The 13,478-nt window shown below is 38.0% G+C and overlaps 1 protein-coding gene and 1 pseudogene across 1 annotated transcript; one reads left to right on the top strand and one right to left on the bottom strand.

Annotated features, from left to right (window-relative positions):
• Positions 1–2,159: 2,159 nt before the first annotated feature.
• Positions 2,160–3,537, bottom strand: LOC110290119 (ruvB-like 1 pseudogene; annotated as a pseudogene).
• Positions 3,538–8,072: 4,535 nt separating this feature from the next.
• Positions 8,073–9,002, top strand: LOC110306583 (olfactory receptor 4P4). Its single transcript, XM_021178656.1, has one exon. The coding sequence runs from the start codon at positions 8,073–8,075 to the stop codon at positions 9,000–9,002; it is 930 nt and encodes a 309-aa protein (XP_021034315.1).
• Positions 9,003–13,478: the final 4,476 nt, after the last annotated feature.

The following is a 13,478-nucleotide window of genomic DNA, read 5'->3' as shown; positions in this document are numbered from 1 at the left end:
AAGTATGAGCAGCTCCAATTGGTGAATGGATAAGAGAGACAACTGGCATTGACTTATCAGGATCATCATGCTAATACCATAGGGAAAGTTATAGTTATAAGTCTCAGAAATCAAAATGCCTGATGATTTTGTTGTGATTTAGACCATTTCCAAAGAAATTGTAAAGCTTGACTATCCAGAGCTCAAAATAGAAGATGCATTGACTCTGGTGAATACAGTGTTCACACAAGAGAACAAACAGGTTCTGCTTGCTATGAACCACAAAGTGTTGCAGCCACTGTGGAAAGGGCAAACACTTGTCAATGTACTGCAGATCCAAGAGAAACATATGAAATAGACATTTACCTCAGTCTTTTCTCCATTTTTGTCCCTGAGTTCTTTCAGACAGGAGATATTCTGGATCAGAGTATTTGACTGTGTAATGATAACCCCATCCCTCCACTTTATGACTTGTGTTTCAACTGGAAGTAGACTTTAAGAGTTCCCTTTCTTATTCTTGAGAATAGTTTTTGCTATCCTAGATTTTTTGTTATTCCAGATGATTTTGCAAATTGCCCTTTCTAACTCTATGAAGAATTGAGTTGGAATTTAATGAGGATTGCATTGAATCTGTAGATTGCTTTTGGCATGATAGCTATTTTGACTATATTAATCCATGAGCCTGGAAGATCTTTCCATCTTCTGAGATCTTTTTTGATTTCTTTCTTCAGAGACTTGAAGTTCTTATCATACAGATCTTTCATTTGCTTAGTTAGAGTTACACCAAGGTATTTTATATTATTTGTGACTATTGTGAAGGGTGTTGCTTCCCTGATTTCTTTCTCAGCCTGTTTATCCTTTGTGTAGAGAAAAGCCACTGATTTGTTTGAGTTAATTTTATATCCAGCTACTGCACTGAAATTGTTCATCAGGTTTAGGAGTTCTCTGGAGAATATTTAGGGTCACTCATATATACTATCATATCATCTGCAAATTGTGATTTTTTGACTTTTTCCTTTCCAATTTGTATCCACCAATCAAAGAAAATACATGGTGGAACTTGTGGCTCTAGCTATATATGTAGCAGAGGATGGCCCAGTCAGTCATCAATGGGAGGAGAGGCCCTTGGTCCTGTGAAGGTTCTAGGCCCCAGTATAGGGGAATGCTAGGACCAGGAATGGGAGTGGGTGGGTTGGGAGGCAGGGGGAGGGGGAAGGGAACAGGAGATTTTCAGAGGGGAAACTAGGAAAGGGGACATTTGAAATGTAAATAAAGAAAATATCTAAAAAAAAAAAAAAGAATAAAAAAAGAGTTCCCTCTCCCCACAGTGTTGGGCATTTCCTCTAAAGACCTTCCCTTTGAGTCCCAAGAGTCTCTCACCATCCATGTCTCTTGTATTTTCTAGAGCATTACCCCAAACTTCTACCTCTGAGGTTGCATACATCCATTCATTCTGCTGGCCCTAGGTGCTTCTTCTTGTCTCAGCGATCCCATACCTGATCAAGTTCATCTTTTACCCTCCTCTCCCTCTCTCTGCCTCCTGTGATTGTTTTCATCTTTTTCTCAATTGGGATTGAAGCATCCTCACTTGGGCCCTTCTGCTTGTTTTTTTGTTTTTTTATATTTTTTATTACATATTTTCCTCAATTACATTTCCAATGCTATCCCAAAAGTCCCCCATACCCCCCCCCACTTCCCTACCCACCCATTCCCATTCTTTTGGCCCTGGCATTCCCCTAAACGCATGAAACTCAAGAAGAATGAAGACCAAAGTGTGGACAATATGCCCCTTCTTAGAATTGGGCCCTTCTGCTTGTTAACCTTCCTGACTACTGTGGATTGTATCCTAGATATTCTGTGTATTTTGGCTAATATCAACTTATTAGTACATACCATGCATGTCCTTTGTAGTCTGAGTTACCTAACTCAGAATGATATTTTCTAGTTCGATCCATTTGCCTGCAAAGCTCATGATGTCCTTGGTTTTTTGTTTGTTTGTTTTTGTTTTTGGTTTTTTTTTTTTTTTTGTATCATCAAAATAACCTATTCAGTTTTATTAGAAAACAAGCTAGGTGGGGAAGGGATCCTTCCAAACAACCATGGAGGTTTGCAAAGCATGCTTGTGTCCAGCCCCTGTGCACGTTGTGAGGTCCATCTCTGCGTGCACCTCCTTCCCAATGTTACTTCATGTACTTGTCCTACTGGTCAGCCAAAATCTTGGCAGAGGACTTGGCATCATAGAAGAGCTCACTGATCTCTTCCACGTGCTCCTTCTCAATGCTGTCTTTGCCGTTAATCTTTGCCAGCAGGTTGGCTGGGGTCAGCAGCTGTACCGAATACCTCAGAGTGGTCTTGGTGCCAATCTCCCCGAGGTGGTTCGGTGCCTCCTCGCTGATGTTGATGCCTTCGGTCTGGGCTCAGATCTTAATGATCTGCTTCATCTCCTGTGGCATATATATCATGGTCTTGATGATCACCACCCTGTCCAACAGGTCCAACGGGATGCCCTGTGGAGAAGTGATGTCGTCAGTGCCCCCATGACACAATTGGCTCGGTTGGATGCAAAGATGACAATGGGGGCGATGGAGGACTCCAGGGCTCGGTGCAGGGAGGTAAAGCACTCGATATCTAGCATTTGGATCTCATTGACAAAGAGTACTCCAGGGACCAGCTTGGCCACGCCCTGGTCAATGTATTTGTTCAACATTTTGTTGATCTCCCTTCGCAGTTTATCTGTGATTTCTGTCTTTTTTGACTTCATCAACTGGCCCATCATAGACAGAATATCTTGCCCACCCTGAGGCCGTGCACTAGCCACATCCAGGTTATGCAAGGTCACATCCTGTATGATTTCCTTCTTCTTCTGCACATCTCCCTTTCGCAAAGGGACGTACTCTTCAGCTTCAAGGTCAAACTCGGTGGCATAGGTGTCACACCTGCCTTGCCTCTTCACAGCTCCACTATTTGCTTCAATGTAAATCACATCTCCAGCCTCTACTCATTCTTTCTGCAAACTTTCAAAAATACTGGGGTCCAGCTTCAGCTGTTTGGTTCCTTTGTCAGTCTTGAGCCCTATGATCACATGGCTGATAGTTTTGCCGTACCCACCCATGGAGTTCTCTGTCTCACAGGGAGTCAGCTCTGTCACCTCCCCTTCATAAACCTCCTTAGTCTCCTTTATACACAACCCAATGGCCCTGCAAAAGTTCTCCATCAGCACCTCTGTCTTTTTTTTTATCTCAGTTGAGTATACCTTGCCACCCACCATCCGGCAGAATGGGACTTTACTACTGCCCAGCTCCTGAGCAATAGCAAGGGCCAAGGCTGTCTTGCCAGTTCCAGGAGGCCCCGCCAACAAGACAGCTTTTCCAGCCATTTTCTTGCTTTTGATTAATTCTACAATGACGCCACATGCCTCTCTCGCGTTCTCCTGGCCCACGAGCCCCGAAGCCGCCTGCTTGGCCAGGCCACTCGTCTAGCCCCAGACCCTGTGGTCATGTGGCTGTGGGAGGCGATGCACTGCGTCTTCGTGGTGCTCTTCACCTCCTCAATCTTCATTTTGCCGAGTGTCTAGGAACACAACCTGTGTGGAGAGGTACGATGTCCTTGTTTTTAATAGCTGAATATTATTCCATTGTGTAAATGAACCACATTTTCTCTATTTACTCTTCTATTGTGGGACATTAGGGTTGTTTCCAGGTTCTGGCTATTATAGATAAAGCCACTATGAACATAGTGGAACATGTGCCCCTGTGCCATGTTCCATGTGCCATGGTATAATGGGGTATCTTTTGGGTATACATCCAAGAGTGGTATATCTGGGTCTTCAGTTAGATCCATTTCCAATGTTTGGAGCAACCTCCAGTTTTATTTCCAGAGTTGTACCAGTTTGCAATCCCACTAGCAATGGAGGAGTGTTCCTCTTTCTCCTTATCTTTGCCAACATATGCTGTCAATTGAGTTTTTGATCTTAACTGGTACAAGGTGGAATTTTAGGGTCATTTTGATTGCATTTCCCTGATCACTAAGAACTTTGAACACTTCTGTTGTGAATTCTCTGTTTAGCTCAATACCCCATTTTTTTGATTGGGTTGTTTGGTTTTTTGGAGGTTAGCTTCTTGAGATACAGACAGTGGAAATGACATGTGAACTTAATTCAAGTAAAAGGACATTGGAGTAGGTTGTAAAGGACACAATAATCTTTCTATGAAAAGTATTTATAATTGTTTGGCACCTTCTGTGTATATGTTTTAGATAATTATAGTAAAGTCTGTCAATAAATGAGTTACACAAGGTCTGCTCAGCCTATTATTTCTAACGTTTACTTTCCATTCTTCTTCATAATTAACAAGAAAAGTATTGACACACAGAATGTACCAAGGCATCTCTCTGTATCCAAGCACTTACCTGGTACATGCCTTGCTGGGCTCCACCTACAGATCTGTAAAAAGAAACACAAAACAAACTTAAAAGCACAGCACCTCCCCAGAGAACATCATAAAAATGCTCTGTATGAACTGTAGTAGGCTAGTTCTCAGCATGACAATATCTATAACCCCCTTCCCATATTACAAAAGAAAAAGAACCTCAAATGTTGTAATCAGCAAATGGACTATCAGTCATTAAAATTTTGTCATGAATGAGATACATGATTTTTACAGAACATTTATAATTCTGTGGCAAAATTTCTCTGAAATCTTGGATCTCAACGGATGCTACTGACCGGTGAGTTGGTAACTTGAGTATATGTGAATAAATTTTCCTTAAATTCTATCTTCTGAGGAAATTAAAATTTACTTTAAAGAAATAATATCTGCCTAAAGATCTTGCTTAACAGTTGAGTTTTAAATGCTTAGAAATAAATTGGTTCTATAGATGTTGTAATGAATTTTGTTTGCAAAAACAATATACTATGTTTCAATGTTTTCCTCTCTGTAATGGACAGCCTCACATAATTATTAGTTTGGGAGTTTGAAAACTGCCAGGTAGTTATTAATTTTTTCTCATGTATAAGTTTGCTAAAATACAAAATGAAATATCAATATTACAATTTGTGCTAAAGCTACCATCAGAAATTGCAAGGAAACAATTTAAGCAGTTATGCAACTGATTCCTTGACAAGGGAACAGACATGATTATATTAAACAAAATAACATATTTAAAATAATAGTAGGACATGTGCAAATAAGTTATCTCATAGCTATTATTCCTAAATATTTAATGTTGAGAGTATCTTTTACTCCCTGTTAATAATCTATATAGGAAGAATTCTTATATACCATTGATCCTAGCTCCTTTATTTTATGAACTAAGAGCATAAGGTCCTGAATCTTAAGAAGTGACAGTATTAGAAGTCAGACTGAATTTTCTGCCACCCCTTTATTTTTATCACATGACAAGTAACTGAAAATATAATATAAACAATCATTCTTAAGTAACATCAGTCTTGAGGAAGTAGGAGATATTGCTACCTCAAACTTTGTAAGAAATATGCATCTGTGATTTTCCAGAACTGGTTATAGATCTCAGAACTGATTCAGTTCATAATTCATGAACAGACTTTAAATTAATTTATAATCCCATTTTAAATGAAATTGAAAATGCAATTGGAATTGAAATTCCGAAAAATTATATTTACTTGATGCATACAAATATGTATATAAAATTTAAAGTTGGATAAGGCAGAATTAATGCTCAATTTATCTCTACCTTTTTCTTGACTTTGGACAGGACTTATAAAGAGATGATGATGAATTCAGGATCTGGGGTCAGAAATCTATGCTTAGATGTGGTCGGCTATGTGATTGTTGTGTTACCATGCATGTATATCTCCCAGGCTAAGATTATAGCTATTTTATTTAGCTGTCAAATGATACATTAACACTATCACAATGCAGTTATTAAAAACATTTTAATAAGACTTTTTATCTATTATGAAAGTTGAAACTCAGAACAAATCTCCAACAAGTAAGGTGAATACTTTTCTTTATTTCAGCTTAAAAGGGCTTTAAAAAATGAATTATTATATTGTAAGTTTGAATTCGCAAAGGGCATATGTGAACTCAGTTTCTGATTTATCGTGTATATCCAGAGAGATGTCAAAGCTATATAGATTAGTTTGATTCTTTCCAGTAACCTTTTCAAACACTAATAAAGTGGAAGTTCTGTATGTGAAGAGGTTGAATCAAAATGAAAAAGGAGGCCATGATTTTGAAAGAGAACAAGGAGGGGTACAAAGGAGGGCTTGGTGCGAAGCAAGAGAAAGGGAAAATGTTGTATTATAATTTATCTAAAATATTAAGAAATAAAACTTCCATTATAATAATAAAACCAAGTTTCAGGGAGAAAGTTAGACATCAACTTTAGTCTTCTGAGTCAAGACAACTTAAGATCCCATAAGTATATTCTAATAATTACCTAGTAAATGAATGAAAAGCAACAGTTGTGTGTGTTTGATAGCTATTTTAAGAACAATTACAACATATATTTCTTGTTTAATGGCAAATTATAATAATAATTATTATTATTATCATCATCAGCTTTCAGGAAAGATTAGAATCTACTTTTAAAAATTCTATTCCTTTAGTCTTATTCATGAAATTTGACTATGTAAGTGAAAGAACTCATTTTATAATTCAATATTATTAAAAAAACAAAGACTTAATGGTATTTTTGTAGAATTTTTGCCTCATATTGATTTCTTTGGTGACTTTATTTTTTTTATTTTTTTTTTTGTCTTACTGGTCTTTTGCTCATATATTTCAGTTTCTAATTTTGTGCTATCATTGAGTTGCATTTTGTTTTATCTTTATGTTTAAAAAATCTTGTTTCTTAGTTTTGTATTTTTTTCTTTTTTATTGCTTATCTATTTGTTCACTAAAGAGAGAGAAAAGGAAATGAGTTTTGTGTGTAGGAAGGTGACAATAATCTTGGAGCAGCTGGGTAAGGGAAGCCATGTAAAATATTTTTTCAATAAGAAAGTTAATTATTTTTCACGTGGATTGCAGTATTAATTAATAATATGTCAAATAGTAGAGGAAAATGAACTTGAAAGTCTGAAAGTGAGATCAGAGCTGAAGTGCAGATTAAAGGGAACATTCTAAGACTATTTGGTAATTTTAAGATGTTTCACTTAGAAGTTTTAAAAATTATATTTGCAAACAATGATTCATTTTTGTCCAAATTTCTAGTAGCCTAAGATGAGGTTTTGTTACTACCAAATTCAATTTCCTTAGTTCATATAGCCTAATCTTTCAAGTTTTATGACATTTTTATTGAAAATGAGAATCATGTTAATCATATCTTTTCTCTCTTTCTTTCTTTCTTTCTTTCTTTCTTTCTTTCTTTCTTTCTTTCTTTCTTTCTTTCTTTCTTTCTTTCTTTCTTTTTTTATTGAATACATTGGACTGAGAATGAGGTCCACATTGCAAGAGTTAGAGAAAGGACTCATACATTTTCTATGTATTAAAAATAAAATCACTCTTTGTAAAGCAATCAACTGGAATGAAAGATGCTAGTCTCAAAATACTTTAACATTCCCAAATGTTATTGTATTTTCAGAGATAAGTATAGCAAGTTGTTCTTCCTCATACTTCAATAACAGTAACTACATTAATGACTCTAGAATTTATGATAAATTCACAATATTATCATGTCAATGCTACAAGCCTATTATTGAAAGCAGGTCATATTTTATATTCTACTTAAAATCACATAAAGTTGTTGTAAAGTAAGTAGAAGCACATTATAGAAGAATCAAAAGAACATAGCCTGCATTGAAACTGCTTTTATGATAACCACAATTATTTGTAATTTTCAATGTTTAGAGAATATATGTGTTTAGATAAGGGATTGCATTGGACAATTATAGATCAGATATCTTAATTTGATTTGAGATTTATTTGAAATCAGATGTGATATTTCCCAGGATCCTGGAAGCTATTGTAACTGCATACCAGATTTTTATTATCTGAATTCTTTGGCTGAAGCACATTAAGCCTAGTTAGTATATCAAAATCTGTTAGAAAGTATTTCTAAACATAAATTCAATTATGTCATTTCAGGTGACTGGCATATTCTGTCTACAATGAACCATGGAAAAAAGCAGTAATATCACAGTCTTTATTTTATTGGGACTTTCCCAAAATAAGAACACTGAAATTCTCTGCTTTGTATTTTTTTTATTTTGCTACATTGCTATTTGGATGGGCAATGTTCTCATAATGGTTTCAATCACATGCACTCACCTCATTGAGCAACCCATGTATTTCTTCCTCAACTATCTCTCACTATCTGACCTCTGCTACACATCCACAGTGACCCCTAAATTAATGACTGACTTACTGGCAGAAAGGAAAGTTATTACCTATAATAATTGCATGATACAGCTCTTTACAACTCATTTATTTGGAGGGATTGAAATCTTTATTCTCACAGGCATGGCCTATGACCGCTATGTGGCCATCTGCAGGCCCCTGCATTACACCATCATCATGAGCAGACATAGGTGTAACTTGATCATCATGACTTGTTGCACTGGGGGATTTGTGCACTCAGCCAGCCAACTTCTTCTCACTATCTTCTTACCATTTTGTGGCCCAAATGAGATAGATCACTACTTCTGTGATGTGTACCCTTTGTTGAAATTGGCCTGTTCCAATACACACATAATAGGTCTCTTAGTCATTGCTAACTCTGGCTTAATTGCTTTGGTGACGTTTGTTGTGTTGATGGCCTCTTATTTTTTCATATTGTATACCATAAGGACATATTCTGCAGAAAGCCGGAGCAAAGCTCTATCTACTTGCAGTTCCCACTTAACCGTTGTAGTCCTGTTTTTTGCACCTGCACTATTCATTTACATCAGACCAGCCACCACATTTCCAGAAGACAAAGTATTTGCTCTTTTCTACACCATCATAGCACCCATGTTCAATCCACTGATCTACACACTGAGAAACACAGAGATGAAGAATGCCCTACGGAAAGTTTGGGGTCATCAAGGACTTCTGAAGGGGAGGTAAATTTAAATTTCTGAATGATTTCTGCTTTCTATGACTAGTTTCTTGAGTTAACACATATAAGATCCACTGTCATTTTTTAATGCTTTGGAAATTTAAGTGGATAGAAAGCAGTTTACTCTCTTGAATTATATTTCTATGTGGACCCTTCATTAATAAAGTGGACATTATTTGCACAAAAGCCCTCTTGTAAGTTAATTAATCATTGGGACTCTATTCTGCCAATGAAAGAAACTTTTTATATAATATAATATTTTATTAATTCTTAAAGTATTTCATAGAATGTATCATGACTGTATTCAACTTTTCACTGAAATTTATCCCAGACCAAACCTCTGTCCTCCCTCCCAATTTATATGTATATTTCTATTAATTGGTTATTTTATTTATTTATTTTATTTATTTACATTTCAAATGTTATTCACCTTCCTGGTTTCCCCTCCACAAACCTTCATCCCATACCCCCTCTCGTACACCTTTAAGAGGGTGCTTCCCCCACCCACACAGTCACTCCAGCCTCTCCCCTCTGGCGTCCACCTACACTGGAGCATCAAACCTCCACAGGACCAACAGCCTCCCCTATCATTGAGGCCAAATAAGGCAATCCTCTGCTACATGTGAAGCTGGAGCCATGGACCTACTCATGTATCTTCTTTCATTGGTGGTTTAGTCCCTGGGAGTTCTAGGGAGTCTGGTATATTGATATTGTTGCACTTCCTATGGGGTTGCAATCTCCTTCAGCTCCTTCAGTCCTTTCTCTAGCTCTTTCACTGGGGTCTCCAGGATCAGTCCAATGGTTGGCTGTGAGTATCTGCATCTGTCTTAGTCAGATGGTGGCAGAGCCTCTAAGAGGACAGTCTTACTAGGCTCCTGTCAGCAAGCGCTTCCTGACATCAGCAATAGCATCTGGGTTTATGTCTGCAGATGGGATGGATGCCAAGATGGGGAGGTCTCTGGATTGTCTTTCCTTCAGTCTCTGCTACAATTTTTTGTCTCGGCATTTCCTTTAGACAGGAAAAATTCTGGGTTAAAAATGTTGAGATGGGTAGGTAGTCCCATGCCTCATCTGGGGTGTCATGCCTATCTACTGGAGGTGATCTCTTCAGGTTCTATCTTCCCTCTATATTTAAGCTAATACCATCCCAGCTGGTTCCTGGGATCCTCTACTTTCCCTGTTGTATGGGACTTTCTAGTGGTTCTTCCCCACCTTGTTCCCCACCCCTGACTGCTACATAATTCTATTTATTCTCATGACCCTCTAGACTTCTCTCCTGTCTCTTCTCATACCTGATCTTGTCCTCTTTGTTCCCTACCCCTCCTCTCTCCCTCTCAGGTCCCTCCCTCTACCTCTCATAACTATTTTGTTCCCCCTTCTAAGTAGGATTAAAACATCCACCCTTTGCTTTTCCTTCTTGTTAAGCTTGTTTGTTTTTGTTTAAGAAAAGCCTCTCTCACATTGTCCTTGTCCTATGGCCTGTATCATTTTTCACTATCTTTTTTGTGAAATTTCCTGAGACTTAAATATATATATTCTTCGTTTAACAACTTGAAAAGTAAAGTAAAATGTTCCTTTCCTTATTGACAGCTTGTCCTAAACTGGTCACCTGGAGAAATGCAAGCACAGGTGAGAAACCTTCTCCAATCTGTCCTGTGTATGTTGATGAGATATTTTTTTGATTTGCAATTGCTGTGAGATTATACTGCTCACTCAGAGTGCTGTCATTTCTAGGGAGATGGCTATGAGTTGCATAAGGCACTAAACTACAAATGCCTTGGAGAACAAGCTAGTAAGCACCATCTTTCCATATTCTCTGCTTCAGTTCCTGACTGAGTTCTACTTTCTGAGTGAATTCATGTTCTGCTTCCCTCAATGATGGAATCTAACCTCTAAGGTGTAATATACCCTTTCTTTCTAAAGTTGCTTATAATCAAAGTATCTTCTTTAAAGCAACACAAAACAAACAAGGACAGCAATTCTGACATCTTAAAGGTTATTGTTACAGATATCAGTGACAGAATACCGCACATAAAAAGTCAAGTACTATGTATACTTTTTATATAGTGAGCATTTTAATTTTAAAAATGATTTATATTAGATATTTTCTTTATTTACATTTCCAAGGTTATCCTCTTTCCTAGTTTCCCCTCTGAAAATTCCCTATCCTCTCCCCTCTCCCCCTGCTCCCCTGCTACATCCACTCCAATAGTGACAAGCACAACAGGTCCCAAAAACCTGGGCGCTGTCCCGAGGCGAAAAGTTCATGGAAACTTAGTCTCCTGGAATTGTGGTATCCTGAATAAAGAATGCGCCAATGTTCTTGCTTTAGTTGGTAAAAGGATCTGTGTGCTTTCCCTTAATATTGCCGTATTACAAGTGCTCCTAATTATTGACATTTTGACATATAGCTAAATTTGATTCTAGGCAGTCCTTTATCCAACCTTGGGCATGGATAGCTAAGTCACTGCCCTACACAGAAATTTACCATTATTGAGTAAGAAGGAAGTTTGTGATCTAAAGAGGAACCAGAGTAGATACTTAGAACTAATAGAAAGCTGAGTTATACCCATACAAAAGTAGTTACAATGGCCTAGAGGAAGGTGGACTATACAATAGACTAGAGTAGGAACTATGGCAAGGACACGAAGCCCTTGCCCCTAGCTTCTAAGATTAAGTGGACCTTAGGTTGAGCTGTTTTTGATCCCAGTTGTTAACATTGAATTTTATCCCAGTTGGTTCCTGCCAGTCCTTCTGTGTTTGCATTCCTCTTTTTTGTGTAAGAATCCAATAACCTCTTTGTATCTCGCTGGTGTGATGCTCGATTTGACAAATTACATTCAGATCCACACTCCCTTGTGTCAAGTCTGTCTGTCAATTCCTGCCAACTCCTTGTCCACCTGCAACCAGAGACCCATTCTACACAGACAGGGACCAAAGAGGGTCTGCGGCATTCCCCACCCCTCCCACTCCTGCTTCGCGCCCCTGGCATTCACCTATACTGGGGCATAGAACCTTCACAGGACTGAGGTCCGCTCCTCCCACTTTTGAGCGATTTGGCCATCTGCTGCTACATATGCAGCTAGATCCACAAGTCCCACCATGTGTTTTCTTTGATTGGTGGTTTAGTCCCAGGGAGCTCTAGGGGAAACTGGTTAGTTCATATTGTTGTTTCTCCTAGAGGGCTACAAACCCCTTCAGATTCTTGGATACTTTCTCTAGCTCCTGCATTGGGGAATCTTTGCTCCTTCTAATGGATGGCTGTGAGCATGCACATCTGTATTTGTCAGGCACTACCAAAGCCTCTCAGAAAACAGCTATATCAGGCTCCTGTCAACAAGCCCTTGTTGGCATCTACCTATTGTGTCTGGTTTTGGTGGTTATTTATGAGATGGATCCCCAGGTGGAGAAGTCCCAGGATGGCCATTCCTTCAGTCTCTGCTCCGAACTTGTGTCTCTAAATTCTTCCATGGGTAATTTGTTCCCCCTTCAAAGAAGGATCAAAGTATCCACACTTTGGTCTTCCTTCTTGAATTTCATGTGTTTTGCTAATTGTATCTTGGGTATTCAGAGCTTCTGGGCTAATATCCACTTATCAGTGAGTGCATATCATGTGTGTTCTTTTGTGATTGGGTTACCTCACTTAGGATGATATCCTCCAGATCCATCACTTTGTCTAAGAATTTCAAAAATTCATTGCTTTTAATAGCTGAGTAGTACTCCATTGTGTAAATGTACACATTTTCTGTATCCATTCCTCTGTTTAGGAACATCTGGGTTCTTTCCAGCTTCTGGCTATTATAAATAAGGCTGCTATGAACATAGAGGACCATGTGGCATTATTGTACATTGGAACATCTTCTGGGTATATACCCCGGAGTGGTATTGCCAGATATTCCAGTAGTACTATTTCCAAATTGCTAAGGAACCACTAAACTGATTTCCAGAGTGGTTGTACCAGTGTGCAGTCCCACCAGCAATAGAGGAGTGTTCCTCTTTCTTCACATCCTCACCAGCATCTGCTGTCACCTCAGTTTTTGATCTTAGCCATTCTGAATGGTGTAAGGTGGAATCTCAAGGGTTTTTTAAATTAATTAATTAATTTAATTTATTTTCATTTCCCTGATGATTAAAGATGTTGAACATTTTTTTTAGGTCCTTCTCAGCCATTCAGTATTCCTCAGTTGAGAATTCTTTGTTTAGCTCTGTACACCATTTTTTAATAAGGTTATTTAGTTTTATGGAGTCCAACTTTTTGAGTTCTTTATAAATATTTGATATTAGCCCCCTATAGGATTCAGGATTGGTAAAGATATTTTCCCAATCTGTTGGTTGATGTTTTTTTTTTTTGTTTGTTTGTTTGTTTGTTTGTTTGTTTTTTCTTATTGTCAGTTTTCTTTGCCTTACGGAAGCTTTGTAATTTTATGAGGTCCCATTTGCTAATTCTTGATCTTACAGCACAAGCCATTAGTGTTCTGTTCCAA

Source organism: Mus caroli, unplaced genomic scaffold (assembly GCF_978045245.1).
Source record: "Mus caroli unplaced genomic scaffold, Mus_caroli_1 scaffold_2, whole genome shotgun sequence".
NCBI lineage: Eukaryota > Metazoa > Chordata > Mammalia > Rodentia > Muridae > Mus > Mus caroli.
Note: the sequence above shows the minus strand (reverse complement) of the source record. Positions and strands in the feature narration are given on the sequence as shown.